Below are 22,956 nucleotides of genomic sequence, written 5' to 3'. Positions count from 1 at the left end.
GGCGGAGACCGCTGACTTCATTCAGTGTGCGACTCACGGCAGCTTCAGCCGCCGCTGGCAGGAAACGGTTTACAACATGTTCCACTTCATCACGCTGTATGTCGTCCCGCTGCTGGTGATGAGCTGCTGCTACAGCCGCATCCTGCTGCACATCCACCTGCAGCACCGCAGGAACACAGGTAACACACAGCTGAGACACACTAACTGTAGGGCTGCAACTAACCATTATTTTCATCCATTCATCCATCGTCACCCGCTTATCCGGGGTAGGGTCTCGGGGGTTGCAGCTCCAGTCAGACAGGGGCCTCCTCCAGACATTCCCAGTTTACCTGCACTACCCGTTTGAGCTTAACACGTCTGTCCAGAGTCTTCACGCACCCTCTGACCCAACTCACCACCAGATGGTCCGCCCCTCTCTTAACCCGAGGGTCCAAAACATGCAGCCTCAGATCAGATGATACGATTACAAAATCAATCATCGACCCTTGGCCTTGGGTGCCCTGCTACCAGGTACACTAATGAGCATCTTAATGTTCCAACATGGTGTTTGTTCTAGACAATCCATGACTAGCACAGAATAACAACAAACAACCGCTCAGGTTTAGATCAGGGAGGCCGTTCCTCCCAATCAGGTGTCTCCATTGTTGCCCATGTGTGTGTTGAAGTCCCCCAGCAGAACTATGGAGTCCCCCACTGGAGCCCCATGCAGGATTCCATTTAGGGTCTCCAGGAAGGCCAAATACTCCGAGCTGTTGTTCGGTGCATATGCACAAACAACAGTCAAGATATTTCCCCCCACAACACATAGGTGTAGGGGCGAACCCTCTTGTCCAACGGGGTAAACTCCAACGTCATGGTTTTCAGCCGGAGTCACCTCACACCCTGGGCAACTCCAGAGAAGAATAGAGTACAAACCCCTATCCAGGAGGCGATATTTCGAATCCCACTATGGCCATGGCCCTTCAATATCATTTATTGGCCAGGCGTCCATGCTTACACAAGGTAACGTAACCCCATTTGTTCAGGTCCTATCCCCTGAACAATTGGCTATCCTAACGTTAACCACTCGAGGTCAAAGGCCTAACCCCAACCAATCGACCACCGTGGGATTCGTAATTTCGCATCCAGGAGACTGTGCGTAGAGGTAAGCCCCACCAGATCTAACTGGTGGCACTCCACCTCCTGCACCCAGTGGTTCCTCCCACAGGTGGTGGGGCCATGGGATCCAATCCAACTTTATTCATGAAGCACATTTAAAAACAACAGAGTTGAGCCAAAGTGTTGCACAGTCAAAAAGCAACCAAGGATCACAGTAATAGAGACACAATATTATATAATTACTGATGAGGCCCCTCGCCCTTGATTATTTTAACTTTGCATTAATATGTCGATCTATTCATATCTGAAGAATGTCCATCCCAGTTATTCAAGCTGAGTTATGAGAGATTAGATATATGTGTATAATAGTAATATTTAATAACTGACGTACCCCTCCTCACCCTCCCCCCCCTATCAGCAGGTGAGTCCTACCTGCTGAGAGATTAGATATATATATAATAGTTGTATAATAGTAATATTTAATAACTGACGTACCCCTCCTCACCCTCCCCCCCCTATCAGCAGGTGAGTCCTACCTTCGGCGCAGCGGCACTGACATCATCCCGAAGGCTCGGATGAAGACTCTGAAGATGACGCTGGTCATCGTGCTGTCCTTCGTGGTGTGCTGGACGCCGTACTACCTGCTGGGCGTGTGGTACTGGTTCCATCCCGCCGTACTGCACGCCACGCCCGAGTACGTCCACCACTTCCTGTTTGTGTTCGGGAACCTGAACACGTGCTGCGACCCCGTGATCTACGGCTTCTACACGCCGTCCTTCAGGGCCGACCTCGCCGCCTGCTGCCACCGCGGCCGCGGGGCAAGACGTGACGTAGCAACGCCATCTACGGACAGACAGGGTCCTCACAGCAGGGACCACGAGGCCGAGCACGCCACCAACAACCAGGAAGGAGACTGACATCGACCAATCACAGGAAGGAGACTGACACCGACCAATCACAGGAAGGATGACACCAACCAATCACAGGAAGGATGACACCAACCAATCACAGGAAGGAGACTGATGCTGACCAATCACAGGAAGGAGACTGACACCAACCAATCACAGGACGGAGACTGATGCCGACTAATCACAGGAAGGAGACTGACGCCGACCAATCACAGAACGGAGACTGACACCAACCAATCACAGGAAGGAGACTGATGCTGACCAATCACAGGATGGAGACTGACACCGACCAATCACAGGAATTAGACTGACACCGACCAATCACAGGAAGGAGGCTGACACCGACCAATCACAGGAAGGAGGCTGACACCGACCAATCACAGGAAGGAGGCTGACACCGACCAATCACAGGAAGGAGGCTGACACCGACCAATCACAGGAAGGAGGCTGACACCGACCAATCACAGGAAGGAGGCTGACACCGACCAATCACAGGAAGGAGGCTGACACCGACCAATCACAGGAAGGAGGCTGACACCGACCAATCACAGGACATTCTGAGTTTAAAAACCTTTAATCAGAAGTTTTAATCATTTTCTTCGACATTTTTTGTTGCTTTTTCAACATTTTTACCTCTTTCAATGTTTTTCCCGCCTTTTTCTGATGTTTTTTTTTAGTCACTTTTGTTGGTTTTTTCGCTCTTTCCTCAAATGGACATGGATGTAAACTATCAAAATAAAAAGGTATCAGAAGAACATCTCTATTAAAAACAGACACAAGTGTAAACTGTCAGATGTGTTTTATTCAACAGGAGACACAAGTTACACCCAGTGAGTCATCAGTTTCATCAGATTAGGGAACTTCCTTCATAGTGAACAGGATTGCCGTTCTCTCATGCGATTATAATTTTCCTGTTTTGGTGAAGTACATCTGTGTAGTCACAGTTGGGAAACTCTGCATAATCTGTCTGCAGCCAACAAAGTCAAAGGTAGCTATGCTTTGATGCAGATCACCACCTTGGTTCAGTCCTGCAGTCCCACAAACGCCTCTGACGGTTGCTAAAGTTGCTCTGATGAAGGTGTTGAACACCTTGCAGTAATAGTTGGGTCTGTTGATTTGTCTCGCGGCCATCACGCCATTACTCCGTCCACAGAAAGCAGCAAAGATAGAGATCTTCATGTTGATCTGGAGAACACAGAGCTATAAAACTCAACATTAATGAATGATAAACAAATAGTTTATTAAACTTTGTAGTTATTTCACGGTTAAAAGCGAGTGTAAAAGTCTAAAAAAATGCATTAAAAAGTGTCTGAAAAGCATCAAAAATATAAAAAAAACTATTTACTTTTTTTTTTTTTTTGAAAAGCGTCAAAAAGACTGATCCCCCCGCGACCCGATACCAGATAAGTGGACGAAGATGGACTTTACAAAAAGTATAATAATAATAATAATAATAATAATAATAATAATAATAATAATAATAACAATAGGGCTGTCAGCATTAACGCGTTAATCGTGATGTGATTAAGGGCCGAGCATAACACGTACATTTTTTTTAATCGCATTAATCTCATGCCGGCATTTATTAATTTCTGTTCCACCTCACTGGGCTTGGCGTGGTCCTAACAGCTACTATTTTGACCCTTTGCAGCACCGTTACTTCTCATCAAGCTGCCACTTCCTCCTAACACATCCTGCTGCTGCTGCTGCAGCATGATGGAGAAACACAGCAGAAATAACTCTGAATGGAGCTTTTTATTTTCAGAAACTCCCAGACGGCTCGTAGACAAGTCAAAGCCATATGCACGTTGTGTAAAGCTGAATTAAAATATCACGAAGCACGTCAAGCTGGAGCTACCAGCTACGAGCTAATTAACGTGACTCAGGTTGATACTAGCAGGCTCAGGATAAGCAGTATTTTGGAGAGTGCTACTTGCCGACCTGTTGATGAAACCAAATCCTAAAAAATTACTACAGCTCTTGCTAAATGGGTGGCAACTAACTATTTTTTTACATTTCTAACAGTTTTTAAGTCCATATAAACAATGGAAAGCCATTCTTACCAGTGGATCTTGATTGGGAATCAAATGAATGCAAAGAAAGTGACTTTATGAACTTGACTTTAAGATTTGTCATTATTGCACAACTCAAAGAACGAGATCCAGGGTACAAGCGGCTGAAATGGGTTTCCTCAGGAGGGTAGCTGGCGTCTCCCTTAGAGATAGGGTGAGAAGCTCAGTCATCCGTGAGGAGCTCGGAGTAGAGCCGCTGCTCCTTCAGGTCGAAAGGAGCCAGTTGCAACGTGCAAACGAAGATTTCCAAAATCTCCCTTCTGGCCGGAGTTTTTAGGCCCCGTTTACACAAAGGGAAGACGCAGATATTTTCCTGCGGTTTGGCATCTCATTTACACAAAAACCCAGTTTTTATCACAGAAAACGATTATTTCTAAAAACTCCGGCCAAAGTGGAGATTTTGGAAAACTTTGTTTGCACGTTTGCATGTAAAGTGAGACAAACGGAGGTTTACATGGGTACATGTAAACAAACACTTTTCTGAAAATGTAGAGGTTCTAAATGTGCGTTTATGAAAATAGCCGGCCACGTGTAAACGTAGCCTTAGAAAGACTAAAATTCTCTGTTTGCTTGTAAACGAAGGGCACAAACGAAGGGAAATGTCTCCATTTTTCAAAATAACCATGTACGTGTAAACGTAGCATCAGAGGCTTGATAAATACGGAACAGGAGTTTTTAACCAGGAAAGTTGATTGGAAAAGACTGTCAGGTGTGTTGATTGTCAATGATCTTCAGGTGTGTCCAGAGGGACCAGTACACACACAAGAGAGGGGGGGGGACACAGGAGGGAACTGAAAACTGCCCCATGCAACACTGCTGACTATGAATGGATTAAGATCTGTCTGAGGGTCAACTTTAATATAAGCCTTAACAATCTATTTTGAGCCTTGTGAAGTTTTCTCCTGAAGCGTTGTAATAATCGGCTCTACCAGGAGACGGCAGCACCATCCAACAGCCTGTAGACTCCAGGAGCTCCAGCTCATGTTGGAGACTTAAAGAGGAGTCTGACAGAAACATGACTTTCTCAACAGAAACTTAACTCTTTGATTAACCTTGGTAGTCATCATGTGATTAACTATAGAAATTCACCCATTAATCCTGATTAAGAAAAAATGTATGACCGCCCTAAATAATAATAATAATAATAATAATAATAATAATAATAATAATAATAATAATAATAATAATAATAATAATAATAATAATTATTATTATTATTATTATTATTATTATTATAATAATAAGAATTATTATTATTATTATTATAATAATAATAATAATTATAATAATAATTCACTGAGCACGTTTAAAGAATTGGTTACAAAGCACCATGTAGCATTCTCAATCTTAATTCTAAATGTTTTAAACTTTTTATATTTGCTGTTCTGTAAAAATAAGCAGCTGGACTCTGGATACGTGAAGAAAGTTCTGGAGACTTTGATGACTTGTATAGAAGCGTTTAATGAAATCTGGATCAAGGAGAATCAGGATTAAACAGTAGACTTTAACCACAGTGTAGTGTTGAGTAGTACCATCCCAACTCTTCCTGGAGGAGGATTTAAACTCACGCTGGACATACAAGGTTAGACGTTACCAAATAAGGTCCTTCTTTACTTATCTATGCATGTGTGAATATGCTGTTGGATCATTTACAACCACTGCTCTTACCTAGAAGTCCTGTTGTAGGTACCCCAGATCACATGGGGTAAAACTGTCTCAACATACACACTGTGAGTATATAAGATGGATATTCTAGCACAGATCCCTCCTAATGAGGTCTAAAAGGCCTGAATCAACCTTCCAGCATCCAAATACCACCTCAGGAAACTCTGACACAATTTCAGAAATGTTCACAGTTACAATAACAAATCAAAACATTCAATATACATGTGTAGATGTTAAATACATTTCTGATTCACACTTATGTATTTAACCTAAATCAATCATAATCAACATGGTTATACTAATCAATCAAACCTCACCAAAATGATTGTGGCTGTGAGGAATAATAAGTAATGATGTAGATTAAATCTTATTAAAGTAAAACATCCATGAAAGTAATCACACTTTTAAAATCCTTAATGTAAAACTATCACAACACTAATGCAGAAGGGAAACTAAGATCTTTGTTCATTTTATGAAAGCAAAAGGAAGTTTAATAAATTCCACTTTAACAGTGATCAGTGTTATGTCCAAGTCATCCACTGTGACTCGGTGCTTTAACCCAGGGGGGTCAAACTCAGTTTCCCAGAGGGCCACGCTGGAAAAAGAGAACAGGGCCAGACATGGAGAGATTATTGACGTGCTTTCGTTACTGCGTGTCACTTTTTTAACATTTTGGTAGCTTTTTTCCTCATTTTTGTTGTTTTTGTTGACTTTTTTGTGGCTTTCTCAGATATTTGTCACCTTTTTGTAAATTTGTTGCTTTTTCCAACATTTTGTACACTTTTTGTCGCATTTCTGTTGACATGAAGCCCTACAAAAGTCCTCAGAAGAGTTCCTTGAATAGCCTGAATATTGCTTCTGGGGGGATTTCTGATTCTCAAAGTTGGTAAATCTGCCATATTCTGCTTTGAATGTCAGCTAATTGCAGTTTTAAAAACACTTTCCTGTGTTTTTGGTTTGGCGTACAACTAGGCGGGCCAAAATCTATTGTGAACCCAAATTGATATACGGGCCGGATGTAAATCTGCAACGGGCCGGATTTGGCCCACGGGCCTTGAGTTTGACATGCGCTTTAAACCATCATACTTAGAGATGAATACATGAAGAAGGTATGTAGGAAATGCATTCATTTTGGATAACGTGCATTCATGTTGCTCTATATCATGTGTCAAACCCAAGGCCCAAGGGCCAAATCCGGCCCCTCGCATATTTTGATCCGGCCCGCATATCAATTTAGATCCACAACAGATTTTGGCCCACCAAATTTTTGTCGCTTTTTTCTACGTTTTTGCCAGAGAGTTTTTCAGAGAGTTCTTTTGGTGCTTTCCCAACTTTTTGGGGGCTCCGATGTTTTTTTTCCGACGTTTTTGTCGCTTATGTAGCTCAGCGTAAATTCTGTCAGGGAGACTTCAATTACGTTATCTCTCTTCTCTTTAACTGATCAGCTGGGTGGTGGGTGTTACGTTTCTGTAAACCAATCAGAATCGGGCACGTATGTTCTAACCAATCACAGCATGACTACCATGTTTTAAATCTGTTCTCTCTCCTGCTTCTGTCAGTTTTGTCTTTTCAGACGAGAGTGCGACCCGCCTCCTCCCCTTCTACCTCCAGGCATCTTCAACCACGGTGTTCTCAGTCTTCTCCCGGCTGACGGCTCCCTTTTGGTTTTCATCCGGTCTACGGGTTTTTAGTCACCACCACCAGTGTCTAGACTCCATTGGGGGATATTTTTTCCTAAACCTTAGAAATGTATAGATACATTACCATTTACAATGGAGTCTAATCTCCAAAGTTTATGTATGTACTTAATTTGCACATATAACTTACTAATAAATGTTTGAATATCTGCAACGAAGTCTCTCCTGATTGAATTGCTATCTTTTTGTTTTTCTATGATAAGGAACTTTTTTAGGACTTTATGTCGACCAAACTGTGAGTGAGAAGACTTTATAAGACATACAATAATACGGTCAAAGATATTTTACTTTTCTCTTAAATAAAAGCATGTCTATGAACTTTTTATGTGAAGTTGAGTTTGACACCCCTGCTCTAACTCATGTTTAGACCACATTGTCAATTTCATGTTAATCGGATAATGTTTGTCACATGAAGCTGACTTCCTGTTGCCAGCAGGTGGCGCTATGACTGTAATATAATCACTCTCCGCATGTGTATGTCCTTAGGCATGGACTGTTATTCTGCATGAGAAATTAGGGGCAGATTGAACAATGTACACCCTTGTAATAAACCACTTCCTGTTTGCGGCGTAACATGGAAGTTCAACACCCTACCACTCCCCCGCTGCTGGACGGAAACTCAAAAGCTTCGCAATTTAGCTTTGCCAAGGTCTTTAGATTGTACTGCCCAATTTAGAGGTACATTGAGTTAAATATGTAGGAGTACGTTAAAGTACAAAACCTGGAAATGGTATTTCTTTTCTCCAAAATTGGCAAAGTAAATTCAGTATGGCTGACTTCCTGTTGGGGTGAGGGGATGGGTCCAAGAGGCTTTTCTGTAAAGCTAGAGGTAATATATGCCTTTCCAAGTTTCATACATCTAGGTAACATACAACGCAAGGGCGACTTTGTTGAAATTTTATAGGCGATGCTAAAGAGCCAATCTACCAGACTCCAGCCCGAGACACTCATCACATGTCAATGGTCACCACTTCTGATACATTTACAAAGTTTCAACTTTTTGAGCACTTTTAGCCTGTCAGAATTGATATTCATAAACAGAGAGATTGCACTAATTATACATAACGTGTCACAATTGAAGATGTAAAAAGAAACTCCATTGACTACAAATGTACGGTGGCCCAGAGAGATCAATGAAGTGCAACCCAAGAAAACACATGCAAATAAAACACACTGCGAAGAAGTACCACTCCAGCAAAATGAGAAACACGTTCTCCAGTTCAACAACCTACACGTGGCATTAAGAAACGCACTAAAATATACAGAAATAATTTGCTTCTGCTTTGTCTTTGCAGTGTACCATCTTTCTCTAAATGCAGTACACTGAGCACACACTGGATGCTTGAACAGGGTTAGATTAAAATAACAGATTCTCCAGTTAAAATGGATCTTTGTTTAAGTGATCTGATATCAATTATTTCATTCCAGAAATGGATCTTATATTATCTGCCTTTTCACCATGGATGGAGAAGTAAAAAAGTATTTTTATCAAACTTTTTAAGGCCTCAGTTCTTAATGTAAACATGAACCTGGTGCATTATAAAATATATTTGAGTTGCTTCTTGCTTGTACAATTTACAGCAGAAGTTGTTTGAGAATCTCTTTTATATCCAGATAAACTGGGATTGGAACTGAAATTCCCTAACCTAACTGATATCCAATCAGAAATGTGATCCAATCGGGACGCAGAGAATTGGAATCGAAACGATTCAGGAAATCAGTGATAACTAGCCCTACGGTCCAGCTCATGGGTGTTGTTTTTTTGAAATTGTAGCGTATCTTTGGTCCTTATCTCTGCTGGCTGCATCGATGTTCATGTAGGTGGAGTCTTCCATGTTGAAGACTGGATTACCGTTCCCTTTAGAGAAATCTGGGGCAACCTAAGGAAAATAACAGATATTTGACACAGAAAGAGAGAAACCACTCCTGAAACACAGGTATAGCTCTTGAAATGATTCTTTGGAGGTGACACATAAGAAAAGGAAAACCAACACACATGCTTTGAGCTACATTTTGAAGAACATCCGAGGGATGGACTGTGAAGAAAGAGGTTTACGTTCGGTTTACATTTTGATGTAAAGATTGTCACTACTTAAAGTGCTCATATTAGGCTCATTTTCAGGTTCATAATTGTATTTTGAGGTTGTACTAGAATAGGTTTACATGGTTTAATTTTCAAAAAACACCATATTTTTGTTGTACTGCTCATTGCTGCAGCTCCTCTTTTCACCCTGTGTTCAGGTCTCTGTTTTAGCTACAGAGTGAGACCTCTCACTGCTGTAACATCTTTGTTGGCAGTCGCACATGCTCAGTAGCTAGGTAAGATCACATGATCAGTAGCTAGGTAAGACCACATGATCAGTAGCTAGGTAAGACCACATGCTCAGTAGCTAGGTAAGACCACATGATCAGTAGCTAGGTAAGATCACATGATCAGTAGCTAGGTAAGATCACATGATCAGTAGCTAGGTAAGACCACATGATCAGTAGCTAGGTAAGATCACATGATCAGTAGCTAGGTAAGACCACATGCTCAGTAGCTAGGTAAGACCACATGATCAGTAGCTAGGTAAGATCACATGATCAGTATCTAGGTAAGATCACATGCTCAGTAGCTAGGTAAGATCACATGATCAGTATCTAGGTAAGATCACATGATCAGTAGCTAGGTAAGATCACATGATCAGTAGCTAGGTAAGATCACATGATCAGTAGCTAGGTAAGATCACATGATCAGTAGCTAGGTAAGATCACATGCTCAGTAGCTAGGTAAGATCACATGCTCAGTAGCTAGGTAAGATCACATGATCAGTAGCCAAGTTTGGATGTGTGTGGAAGCACCAGAGACACAAAATAACACCCCAAATCCCAGAAAAAGTGATTTTTTCATAATATGGGCACTTTAAGTCCGTTTTTAACTGCTTCTATTTTTCTACAAACTGCCAACTTACAAGTTGGGGTATTAGTGTATTTGCAGATATTATATATATATATATATATATATATATATATATATATATATATATATATATATATATATATATATATTATTATAAGAAAATCTTCCTTCCTATGCAATATAAATCCCCAAACTATGCTTATAGATCCAGTCCTATGCTAAACTTCCTTAACTGGCATTCAAGGCTCGTAGTCTTAATGGTGGCGCTACAGCAGCCGTCTCATGTTTAAAACTTTAAAGGTTCAATATAAATGAGTCATACATGTTAGCACTTTTAACTTTTACCAAAATGTCGGCCTTATTGAGAAGAAATGTTCATATGTTTTAAGCTTGCAGGAATTATGAAGTCCATCACGCTGTTTTTATCCAAAACTGTATAAACCAAACTCCTTCCAAAGGTCTTGCACAATTTAAAGAATTGCTCCACAGACAAATCAGACAGATTTATTTTTTTGTAAGAAATTATGCTCGCTATTTATCAGAATCTATAATAGTAAACAACTACTGCAACATTTTTGCTTAAATGTTTATACAAATATGTAAAAACATTTTGATCTAATGGTAGAAGTAGTGTGTTAAAATAAAGAATTTTATCTCAAAACTGAATTATTGACAGTATTTTGAATTGACAGTGCGATGTTTGTACTTCCGGCTGTCTAAGGAGAAAAGCAAAAAGTTCAGCATGAGATCTAATTCATTTTCACAGATGACGACATTTGTTGTATCGATCCTCATCTCTAATGATTATCATGTGCACTGGTATGTACCAGTGCACATGATAATCATAATAATCATACACATGATAATCCAACAGAGAGGAAACAGAGTTAAAGAAAGTCACCTTCAAGTTCCTGGCATCTGACTGTCCTCCAGTGGTACCTGTGGAGCAGACAACATAGTTTTTATTTTTTATTTGAATAAGTAATTATTTTGTAGATGAGGTCATGTTATGTGCCAGGCAGAGTGGCAAAGTGCCTGTAGTACGTTCGTCATCTCTCCTGTGTTTCTTTCTCCTCCCCTCCCCAGTTTTCTCTCTCCGTATGAAAACAGTGATTGGTTTTCAAGCTGTGCAGCCCAGTAAAGCAGCTCATTGGTTCCCTCAGGTTTGGAGCTGGCCAATCAGCTGGCCGTCAATACAGTGAGCTGTTGGTACCTGTACAAATCACGAGATACACCAGGTCTAGTGGTCAGTGCCGCCCCTTTACGTGTGTGTGTGTGTGTGCGTGCGTCTGTGTGTGTGTGTGTGTGTGCGTGTGTCCATGTGTGTGCGTGTGTGTGTGTGTGTGTCCGCATGTGTGTGCGTGTGTGTGCGTGTTTGTGCGTGTGTGCGTGCGTCCGTGTGTGCGTGCGTCCATGTGTGTGCGTGTGTGTGTGTCCGTGTGTTTGTGTCCGTGTGCGTGTGTGTGTGTGTGTGTGTGTGTGTGTGTGTGTGTGTGTGTGTGTGTCCGTGTGTGTGCATGTGTGGCCATAACATTGGGGGGGTTGAGCTCTCCAACCATCTAGGGAGTCCCGGGACCATGTCTACATGGATTTTAAAAAAAAACATTGAAAAAAAAATGACAAAAAACTCCAAAAAAAGCACCAAAGACTTTGGAAAAAAACTTTAAAAAAGAGACAAAAACGTCAGAAAAAATTGTCCAATTTTTTTTTTTTAAAAGGAGACAAAAAGTAAAAGAAATGACCCAGAAAAAAGCAACACAAATGTCAAAAGATCTGCTGAAAAAAAAAAGAAAAAAGGCAACAAACACGTCAACAAAAGTTGTCCATTAAACCTCGAAAAAGGTATTAAAGAAATCTGAAAAACGCAAAATTGCAAAAACTTTTAAAAGGATCAAGAACTTCAGAAAAAGTTTTTATTATTGGGGGGGTTCTTACTGGAATAGTTGGGTCTTTGTAAATTATAGAGTGTGGTCTAGACCTACTCTATCTGTAAAGTGTCCTGAGATAACTCTTGTTATGATTTGATACTTTTAAATATACGATACTTTTTACTTTTAAAATTGAATTGAATTATTACACGAGGAAGATTTGGTTTAGCTGGAGTGTGTGACTGTGGTTTCCTTCCCAGATAATCCCCCTGGTAGTTGAGTCTGATTATGTGGAGGAAAGTTTTCAAACATCTGTCACTCATTTTGATTGTCGTGTTATTGTCCCTCTCGGTCACTGTCAGCACGTTGGAGCCTGAGAAACTAATTTCACCTGGTAATCTGAACAGATCCTAATAGTTGGTAAAACCTGCAGAGATGGTATATGTATTGGCCGCAGGGTTCAAAATTAGCAACATCTAATAGCTAAATGCTGGTAAAATATGCAAGTGCTTAGTAGATTTGCTCTGCTCACCAGCCCAAAAACAACGGTAATCTATTGAGTGGCTGGTACAATTTGAACATTCACTAGCCGTTTGGCTGGTGGACGAAAAGTAAATTTTGAACCCTGATTGGCCGCCACTGAAACGTCCTTCTACCTGCCCTGTGTATAGGATTCAGTTTTCTGAGAATGTCGTATGTTACTGTTCATTACATGTTGTGTAACTCAGGTTTGTGTTGCTGTGTCCTCGTGTTGATCTGTTCCAGAGAAATACATAACAGAGGAACACTGTCAGGACAAAAACATGAATTGTTGAAGTGGTAAAAACCCCGACCTGAGCAATGGGAAGTTTGTTATTGTTGAGTTGTTCCTGTTGTCTCACCGTTGGGCTTGTGCTTCCTCCGAATACAGACGATCGTCAGCGCCAGCAGACAGATGATGACAATGATGAGAAGAATCACGACCAAATACAACAGCACACCTTTGTAAAGAAGAGAGAAGTTGGTTTTACAGACACTTCCTAGTCGATGATGACTTTACATTTGGGTTTGAGCCCCTGTTCATGCAGTGCTGTCAAACTAACCCCTCAATGATGATGTCATATTAATTCAAATTTGACCCGTTTTCAAAAAGTCTGAAATTTGGGTTTCTTTCAACCAAATTGTCAAAAAAATAAATAACGTGGATGGTTCCATACGACGCGCTTCACAAGTAAAATAAATAATCAGTTCACTATTTTCATTGGATTTGGGTGTTTTATTAAATTTTATAGCATTTGAAGAACAAAAATGTTGGGAAACAAACAATAGAATCCTGAAAACGTTGGAAAAACTTCGGGAAAAGTGAGAGACGACCAAATAGTTTTAATTTTAGACCCAGAACAACAAAACGTTGCATGGTCGACGGCACGTCACAGTATTTAAATGCTTGCTCTTGGGGGAATTACTGGCATTGTTGGGACTTTATAAATTATAGAGAGTGGTCTAGACCTCCTCTATCTGTAAATTATAGAGTGTGGTCTAGACCTACTCTATCTGTAAAGTGTCCTGAGATAACTCCTGTTATGATTTGATACTATAAATAAATTGAATTGAATAAAATTTAATTGAATTGAACCTTTTGATAAAGAATAACTCAGTTATTTCGGATATATATTTATCCGTTCTTTTCTACCAGTTCTAAGGGTTTCAGGCTCTATCACTGAAGTGTGAATAGTGTGTGAGCACAGAGCTCGTCGTCGAGATTTCCAGGCAGACAAAGATCAACAACATGAGATATAACAATGAACTGTTAGGTAGTACAATTACTTTAACGCAAAACTGTGCAGCATTCCCCAGCTGAGCGTGTTTGTTGGGTGATGGAAGGACAATTACATGTAACTGCTTTTGTTCACAGACTTTGATCCATCAAATCCAGTGTGTACATGTACCTCTGGGTGTGTACATGTACCTCTGGGTGTTGGTGTCTCAGTGTGTACATGTACCTCTGGGTGTTGGTGTCTCAGTGTGTACATGTACCTCTGGGTGTTGGTGTCTCAGTGTGTACATGTACCTCTGGGTGATGGTGTCTCAGTGTGTACATGTACCTCTGGGTGTGTACATGTACCTCTGGGTGATGGTGTCTCAGTGTGTACATGTACCTCTGGGTGTGTACATGTACCTCTGGGTGTTGGTGTCTCAGTGTGTACATGTACCTCTGGGTGTGTACATGTACCTCTAAGTGTTGGTGTCTCAGTTTGTACATGTACCTCTAAGTGTTGGTGTCTCAGTGTGTACATGTACCTCTGGGTGAGGGTGTCTCAGTGTGTACATGTACCTCTGGGTGTGTACATGTACCTCTAAGTGTTGGTGTCTCAGTGTGTACATGTACCTCTAAGTGTTGGTGTCTCAGTGTGTACATGTACCTCTAAGTGTTGGTGTCTCAGTGTGTACATGTACCTCTAAGTGTTGGTGTCTCAGTGTGTACATGTACCTCTGGGTGTCTCAGTGTGTACATGTACCTCTGGGTGTCTCAGTGTGTACATGTACCTCTGGGTGTCTCAGTGTGTACATGTACCTCTGAGTGTCTCAGTGTGTACATGTACCTCTGTATATTGGTGTCTCAGTGTGTACATGTACCTCTGGGTGTCTCAGTGTGTACATGTACCTCTGGGTGATGGTGTCTCAGTGTGTACATGTACCTCTGGGTGTGTACATGTACCTCTGGGTGATGGTGTCTCAGTGTGTACATGTACCTCTGGGTGTGTACATGTACCTCTGGGTGTTGGTGTCTCAGTGTGTACATGTACCTCTGGGTGTGTACATGTACCTCTAAGTGTTGGTGTCTCAGTTTGTACATGTACCTCTAAGTGTTGGTGTCTCAGTGTGTACATGTACCTCTGGGTGAGGGTGTCTCAGTGTGTACATGTACCTCTGGGTGTGTACATGTACCTCTAAGTGTTGGTGTCTCAGTGTGTACATGTACCTCTAAGTGTTGGTGTCTCAGTGTGTACATGTACCTCTAAGTGTTGGTGTCTCAGTGTGTACATGTACCTCTAAGTGTTGGTGTCTCAGTGTGTACATGTACCTCTGGGTGTCTCAGTGTGTACATGTACCTCTGGGTGTCTCAGTGTGTACATGTACCTCTGGGTGTCTCAGTGTGTACATGTACCTCTGAGTGTCTCAGTGTGTACATGTACCTCTGTATATTGGTGTCTCAGTGTGTACATGTACCTCTGGGTGTCTCAGTGTGTACATGTACCTCTGTATATTGGTGTCTCAGTGTGTACATGTACCTCTGGGTGTCTCAGTGTGTACATGTACCTCTGGGTGTTGGTGTCTCAGTGTGTACATGTACCTCTGGGTGTCTCAGTGTGTACATGTACCTCTGGGTGTTGGTGTCTCAGTGTGTACATGTACCTCTGGGTGTCTCAGTGTGTACATGTACCTCTGGGTGTTGGTGTCTCAGTGTGTACATGTACCTCTGGGTGTCTCAGTGTGTACATGTACCTCTGGGTGATGGTGTCTCAGTGTGTACATGTACCTCTGTATGTTGGTGTCTCGTGGTCGGAGCTGTGAAAAACATAAACATGCCGATACAAAGACGTCCTTGTGTGTGTGTGTGTGTGTGTGTGTGTGTGTGTGTGTGTGTGTGTGTGTGTGTGTGTGTGTGTGTGTGTCACACAAGTAATCATTTTTATTCTCACCTTGAATCTCACCATCTGTGATAACGATCCTAAACTCTTGGTAAGGATCCGGAGAGAAAGATGTGTTCAGACCACACCTGTAGAGTCCTGAGTCAGCCCTGGTCAGCTGGGAGATCTTCACATACAGATATCCTCCAGACACAAATCCTCCTACATATCTGACGCTGTATCTGTCACTCTGAACGCTGACATTAGTAGTTTGAACCAGAATGTCTTTGTCTTCACATTCTTCCCTACAGAAGTACATCCTGCTTCCAGAGACAGAAAAGAAGCATGACACGATGATGTTATCTCCAGTGGTCTTATAGAAGGTTTTTACTTCAGGAGGATTTCTTGCCAGCAGTGCTGTTGAAAAGATGAACAATCAATATTTCTGTACTTCAGATGATCAGAGTGATAAAAAATATGAAAAGAACTAAATCTGTCAGCTGCTGTCAGTGAACAGAAATTTTTTTCATCACACAAGAACAACCAGGTCTCACGCCAGGTCGTGAAATAGTCACGCTATTTTGATTTATTGATATGTTTACAGGTCACGATTTTGACGTTTATTTCGTGTAAACGTCACAAATTTTGAACTTGTACAGGCCACAATTTTCGAACCTGCTCTGGGGGACGCTACAACGGGGAAATGAGGCGCCACACGCCGGCCACAACAACGGGACGGGCCACCACTCGCGGGATGCGATTCCTGGGTGCAGGGGCACACAACAACGGGAAAATGAAACGCCACAACAACGGGACGGTTGTGGTTAGGAAGAGAATAACGAGGTAAGGAACTGCAACAGGCGGGACGTGATCCCCGCTCTCCGGGGGGAAAGTCCTGTGTTGTTTGACCCGTCCACCCCCCCGACCAACCTCCCTGCACGGACTTTCGCCTTATCAATACTACTCGCTAACGTCATCGTTCTGTGATCACGAAATATGCTTCCCATTGAAATACATTGCTTTAAAATCCGTAATCACCACCCGAAAAAAAACCCGTCCACGACTCAATAGATTCAATAACGTGACCATTTCACGAACTGCCATGAGACCGGGCTGCACAACAAACAATGTTTTCAGACTCACCATCTACAACAATGACTTCAAAGTCGCTGTATGAATCTGAAGACAGAGACCTGTTCAGACCACACCTGTACCGCCCAGAGTCAGACTTGGTCAGCTGGGAGATGCTGACGGTAAGATAAGTGTTTGCTATTAGTGTTTCATAGTCCATCCCATATCTGCCGCTCTGAGCCGTGTCATTACGTGTTTCAATGAGAAGGTCTCCTTTGTCTTTACATTCATTCTTACAGAAGAACGTTGTGTTTCCATCCAAAGGGGAGTAGCAATAAACTCCGATATCTCCTCCTTCAGTTTGCAAGTAGACATCGATTGGGCTTCCATCCTGCAGAGCTGTTGAACAGATGAACAATCATTAGTTTTTCGTGCCTTATTAGTTCTGTTATGGCCGTAACTATATTTTGTAACATACTTTCATACATACTGTATTTGTGTGTGCCTGAATAATGAAGGGTGAGAGCTCTCTTGTCTTTCAAAATCTAAGGCTGTGTTTAGACGGAAACGATCTGAAGAGAAAACGCAAAAGTGGCGTTGCGTTCTCACTTTTTATTCCGTGTTTAGACAAGCGATTTGGGGGGGAAATCTGCATGCATATGGTGACGCAAAAGTGTGTGAAATTCGATATGCATACCAGGCGGCCGAAGCCTGGGCGGCCTGCAAGGATCAGGGCCGTCGTCAGGTGGTGCGTGGCGTAGGGCAGATCCAGTCCCTCCAGAAAAACGTGATCATGTGATCTCATAATTCAACGCATAATCAGCCAAAGTCTGCATATTTATGCAGGGGGGCCGCATTTTTTCAAATACGCCGCACTTTCGTCGCATAAATTGCCGATTTCCACGCAAAATATGCAGGCCTTGTATGATTTCATAATCTCCGCATTTTCGTTGCAAAAAAGTCCCATATATCTTAGCAGAAAGTTGAAAAATGTTGCGTTTACTTCACACAAGAGCAGCCGTTTTCCCCTGTTGCCATGGGAACGTTATGAAGTGACGTCATTACGCGATGTGAACATCATCGAAAAGCTGCAAACCCCCCGATGAAGCCACGATGAAACCACAGCTTTTGCAAGTTCCCGCAATTTCATCGCATAAAATTGCATTAATATCCCGCATATTCCATAACATTTTTTAAGAAAACGTGCCGCATAATCAAGGCTCTTAGCCCAAAACAATCACAAAAAAACTCCACATTTTTCTGGAAGGACTGTAGATCCCTGCTGACCAGCGGTCCATGCTCAGCCCGTTGGAGGCCGGGAACTACGAGTGTTTGCTGCCCATGTTCTAGGTCAGCATGGTGCTGTAGGACATGGGGTGTGCCCTGTAGCCGGAGGAGGTCCCGTTGTAGCCCAGGGCGCTGCTGGCGCTCGGGTGATGCAGCAACAGGAAGGGCAACATGGGTCAGTACAGGGAGCTGGCGCGGTCCATGAAGGTAAGCCCGGAGGTGAGACGCCAGTGGCGGATGCAGAACGTGACAGATGGGTGGCCTGGATTAAGTCGAGGTGGGCCTGAATCTAGGCAGTTGTCCCGAATCATCCACATAGTCCCCGAATCCAGGAAATTATACTAGAGCAGCAGTCTTGAGTTGCTTGATGAAACATTAAAAACTGTTCACAGGGCTTAAAGGAGAAAAAGGGAATTCATTATAGATGGATTATCATTTTTGTTGTTCAAGATGCTGCTCATTCAACTTCCAATTAACTAGCTCATATTTTTGACTAGGCTAAATAAGCCAACATATCAACAAACTATCTACTATTTTCATCATACTAGGTCATAGTTTTGACCTTAAGCTAAACATGATTTTATCTCATGTATTGTTTCCTTGTCCCTGTAGAAATGTGTTTCTTTATGGTGAACACTGGACTCATTTGACCAGAAGAGGATCATAAACGAAAACGAAATATGGGGTGGGTCTGAGCAGACTTTTGCATTTTTACCCTTTAGACGGGAACGTGACGGTGGAGCGTTTTTAAGATTTCCACTCTGGAGGGTGGTTTCACTTCTTTGCATTTTTAAGCCCCAAAAACACCATCGAAAGGCACATCTGATAAAATATTTTGTCGTTTTCACCCGTGAGCGTATTCGTGTAAACAGGGCCTTAGTTTCTACAGATGACAGCGCGGATTGGTTCCGTGTCCACTGTCGCGCTCGCTGCAGATTAGAGTCAATGCCAGTGGGGGTCCACGGCCAACGACAACTCAGAGAGACTTCCAACATGATAACAAAAGAGCACACATCACACCTGTTTTAGCAGCGCTTCACTGGTTACCAGTCCAGTATAGAATTCAATTTAAAATCCTGGTCATTACTTTCAGAGCCTTGCACAGTTAAGTTCCTTCATACATCTCTGATTTGATACAGCTACATACCCCCACCCGTAGTCTGAGATCTTTAGGCCAGAGGCTACTAGTGGTTCCCCGCACTAATTTTAAAACTAGAGGGGATCGGTCATTCCCAGCAGTGGCTCCGAGGCTGTGGGATGACTTGCCTCTCCCGCTACGTTGTGTGGATTCTGTCGAATCTTTTAAAAAGCAGCTGAAGACTCTGCTGTTCAAGCAGGCTTTTACTTAGTCGAGGGGCTTTTATGGCTGTTTGTTATGTTTTCTATTTGTATTTTAATTTGCTCCTATTGTGACTTCTTGTGTTGTATTACATTTTATTGTGAAGCACTTTGTGATTTTTATCTGTGAAAGGTGCTATACAAATAAACTGTACTTACTTGTTCCTGTTTATCAGAACAAAGAACCGACTGAACTCATCTACATTCAGTCAGCCCACAGCTTTTGTACGTTTGATGTGTTTTCAGTAATCAGGTCTTTGATAAACAATAATTCTAACTCATGTAAATCAATTTCAAATCATCCGAACCTTTCATATAAGGTTACGGTTACAGGATGAACAGAATAGCTTTTAAAACCAACTCGTCAACAACATGTTAATTCCACACCACATTATCAAAATGCTGCTCTCTTCATCTGGGCTCTGCCTCGCAGGTTTCTATTTGTCTGGATGCAGATAGGTATTTAAATCAACAGATCACATGCAGTCTGTTCCCATAAAAATACAACAAACATGTGATCGAAATCAAACAAACTACTAAAAAAACATGACCTTATTAGATATCTTATTTTTCACTCTGTTTTTCACATTTTATGAAAAAACTAATAATTGATGAATCAAGAACATAAACTGGAGATGAATTGATCATGGAAGTAATCATTAGATACATACCTAAATACAAGCATTCATAAAATCAAAAAGCAACTATGATCTTTGCAGATTTCTGGCACTGAACAAAACTTGTTTTGTACGGAGCCCCCCTGGGGTCAGCTGAGAAAACTAAACTAAACCGTGCGCACAGAATAAACATCCGTTCCCTCGGTTTCATAAAAGTGAGCAAAGTTAGAAAGATATTCACAGATTCAAACTTCCGAGATCAATTACTCTATAGTGAAATGTTATTAAATCGCAAACGATGCATCTTTCCTACCGTAGTAAGGTTAACAACGAGCTACAAACTCATTCTGGAGAAATAACACTGGTCCTACGAGCAGCCGGCGGTGTGATTTAACAACATTTCACTACAGAGTAATTGGAAATTGGAAAAAGACGGTAAAAAGAAGGAAGGCAACACTAGGGCGAAATAAGTGACAACAAATTCAAATAAGTGACAAACTTCGAAAAAAGTGTCAAAAAACGACAGTAGTAGTAACTCCAGCCTTGTAACCAGAGATGTTCACAATCGTTGTGTTTTTAACGAAGTTAAGATCAAGTGTCAGACTCCAGTCCCCATCTCTGCTTGTAACTGAAAAACATTTAGCAAAAAATGTCACGTACCCCCTGCAGTCCTGCAGAGTACCCCTAGGGGGACACGTACCCCCATTTGAGAAACACTGCTCTAGACCACTGATGAATAAAGAAAAGACAGAAACCAACAGCAGGACAGAGTGAGAGAAATCCAAAGTGAATGTACTCACAGAGGAAGAAGAAGCAGATCAACGTGTGATGGACGTTCATGTTGAGATGAAGATGGTTTACCGCTGCCTCTCTTCCTTCTTCACTGGCAAACCAGGAACTAGTTACTTCTTTACTGGAGTCTGATGGAGTCCCTCCTCCAAACACAAGACCCACAGCTCTCCTCCCCCTCCATCACTCTGGGTTCATACTGCTCGCTCAGACGCTATACTGTAACACATTCATCCTCCCATCTCGGTAACAGCACATCTAAATGAGACAGGAAGACATGGGATATTGGGTGTGATCCATATTAATTACCTCCAACTGTATTTTGTCCATTAAACTCTGCAAAGTCTGCCCCAACTTACTTTCCCCAACATTGGTGAACGACACCAAGACAAGGCTTTTGAAGGAAAAAAGTATATAGAGCATGCATGCTAAGTAGGGGTGGGAAAAATAATGGATTCTTAGATGCATCGCGATTCTCTCTAGAACGATTTCATTATCGATTCTGATAAGTTAATCGATTTAAAAAATTTTTTTTTAAATGTGTTGATTTTCATTTAAAAGTGACTGTCACCAGACAAGTACAGATCAGAAAACAGAGTGACTGAAAGAGGACGGGATAATGGACAACAACTTGGAGTTTAGACAAGAGTGCAGAAAAACACCACATACAGGCTGTTGATCTACTTTATCACACGACATGTGACCAGCTCATGTTTCATGTTGTAAGAAGCCAGTTCTCCACCTTTAAACATGACTGAGCCTCCGATATGGAAGATCACTGGAGAGAAGGGGACTTCACAAGCATGTTTATGTTAGGCTCTCGCTTTTGACCCAGAACTCAGAGACCGTCAACACGGACACAGAGGAGCAGTTCAAGTGTTTATTAGACAGTCTGGGAATGTGCAGCGAGGAATGGTACAGGTTGAGTTACTCCAGGTCGGGACTGAAGCTGGAGGGAGGCGGACAGGAGTGTGGCCAGGCAGAACTGAGACTCGATGTAGGGTGGCGGTGAGAGTCCAGTCTTCACTCACCCAGGTGGTCAGTTCGAGGGATCGATGAGAGCTGAGCGGCGAGGAGAGCAAGCAGCAGGCAAGCAGGTCACAGCAGGGGAGCAGCAGGAAGGTAGCAGGTTCAGAACGGGATCTGAACAGAGGAGACAAATGTTAACGTGAGCACAAAGAAGTAGACCAACACAGAGCAAGAATGCAGGGAAGTTTTATTGGGCCTATATCCAGAGAAGCATAACTATACAAAAAATGAACGTACATTTATAGACCTTAGTCTGCTTAACGCCAAAAGATGTATAGCTTTATTTTGGAAAAAAACATGTAGACCAAGAGGCTCTTTATGGTGACGGCAGATGCTGTCTGCTCTGCCACTAGAGAGGATTACATATGTGCTAAAAGGCAAACAGGGACTTTTTGAGAATATCTGGAATACTTTCATTGATTATGTCAAAGATTTGGATTTAGCAGATGACAATGACTGAGATGTGTGGACACTGCAGTTCACTTCTGTACAACAATTTGTATCACCTGATTTGTATAATTCATATATTTTATTTAATTTTATATTTTTATTTTAAAGATAAGTGATGAATATTTATAGATTGTTGCTTTGTAAAGAGATGTTTTTCTGAAAGGCATTGTGGTTGTTTGTCTTGTGTTTGTGTATGCATAAAACTCAATAAATATATTCTGGCAAAAAAAAAAAAAGAATGCAGGGAAACTAGGAGCAGAATCTCTAGTCGTAAATACTGAGCCAAGTTACCACTGGTATGGTTATAATGAACCACGCCTCTTGACCTAGATCCTCTAGACCGCCTCTCGCCACAGCAGGTGAAGACCAGCACACAGACAACAAACACAGGGGAAAAGGGAAGAAGATAACAGGCAGGACGGGGTAACAGACACTGACCCATAACCAGGGTTCCAGTTATGATTTCATCTTTGTGGTTGTCTCTTTAAAAAAAAAATTTTTGAGCATTAAACATTTCATTTCCTGCATTCTGGTGAATTTTTATGCATCTATTTACC

The 22,956-nt window shown here is 41.9% G+C and overlaps 2 protein-coding genes and 1 long non-coding RNA gene across 4 annotated transcripts in view; 1 reads left to right on the top strand and 2 right to left on the bottom strand.

The window, feature by feature from the left end:
• LOC116058511 (gonadotropin-releasing hormone II receptor-like) overlaps positions 1–2,046 on the top strand; it is a 7,276-nt gene extending 5,230 nt beyond the window's left edge. Inside the window, exons 2-3 of the mRNA XM_031311348.2 lie at positions 1–179; positions 1,621–2,046. The exon at positions 1–179 is cut by the window's left edge and continues 23 nt beyond it. Coding sequence (XP_031167208.1) covers positions 1–179; positions 1,621–2,015 — 574 coding nt within the window. The 3' untranslated portion in view covers positions 2,016–2,046. The remainder of the gene's footprint in view (positions 180–1,620) is intronic.
• Positions 1–8,159, bottom strand: part of LOC118496046 — a 14,554-nt gene extending 6,395 nt beyond the window's left edge. Inside the window, exons 1-2 of the long non-coding RNA XR_004898517.1 lie at positions 7,659–8,159; positions 7,076–7,085 (exon numbers count right to left, since the gene is read on the bottom strand). This is a non-coding gene — a long non-coding RNA (uncharacterized LOC118496046). The remainder of the gene's footprint in view (positions 1–7,075; positions 7,086–7,658) is intronic.
• An 817-nt stretch (positions 8,160–8,976) lies between these two features.
• Positions 8,977–21,003, bottom strand: LOC116058512 (polymeric immunoglobulin receptor-like). Of its 2 annotated transcripts, none has more exons than XM_031311349.1 (6): positions 20,932–21,003; positions 16,962–17,288; positions 15,891–16,235; positions 13,089–13,187; positions 11,241–11,278; positions 8,977–9,320 (listed from the first exon to the last, which is right to left on the bottom strand). In XM_031311349.1, the coding sequence occupies exons 1-6, from the start codon at positions 20,969–20,971 to the stop codon at positions 9,186–9,188; spliced, it is 984 nt and encodes a 327-aa protein (XP_031167209.1). In that variant the 5' UTR covers positions 20,972–21,003; the 3' UTR covers positions 8,977–9,185. The 2 variants fall into 2 exon arrangements, with proteins under 2 accessions (XP_031167209.1, XP_031167210.1); XM_031311350.1 differs by having other exon boundaries at positions 15,903–16,235.
• Positions 21,004–22,956: the final 1,953 nt, after the last annotated feature.

This window comes from Sander lucioperca, chromosome 10 (assembly GCF_008315115.2).
Source record: "Sander lucioperca isolate FBNREF2018 chromosome 10, SLUC_FBN_1.2, whole genome shotgun sequence".
Taxonomy (NCBI): domain Eukaryota; kingdom Metazoa; phylum Chordata; class Actinopteri; order Perciformes; family Percidae; genus Sander; species Sander lucioperca.
This window is presented reverse-complemented; position numbering and strand designations above follow the sequence as displayed.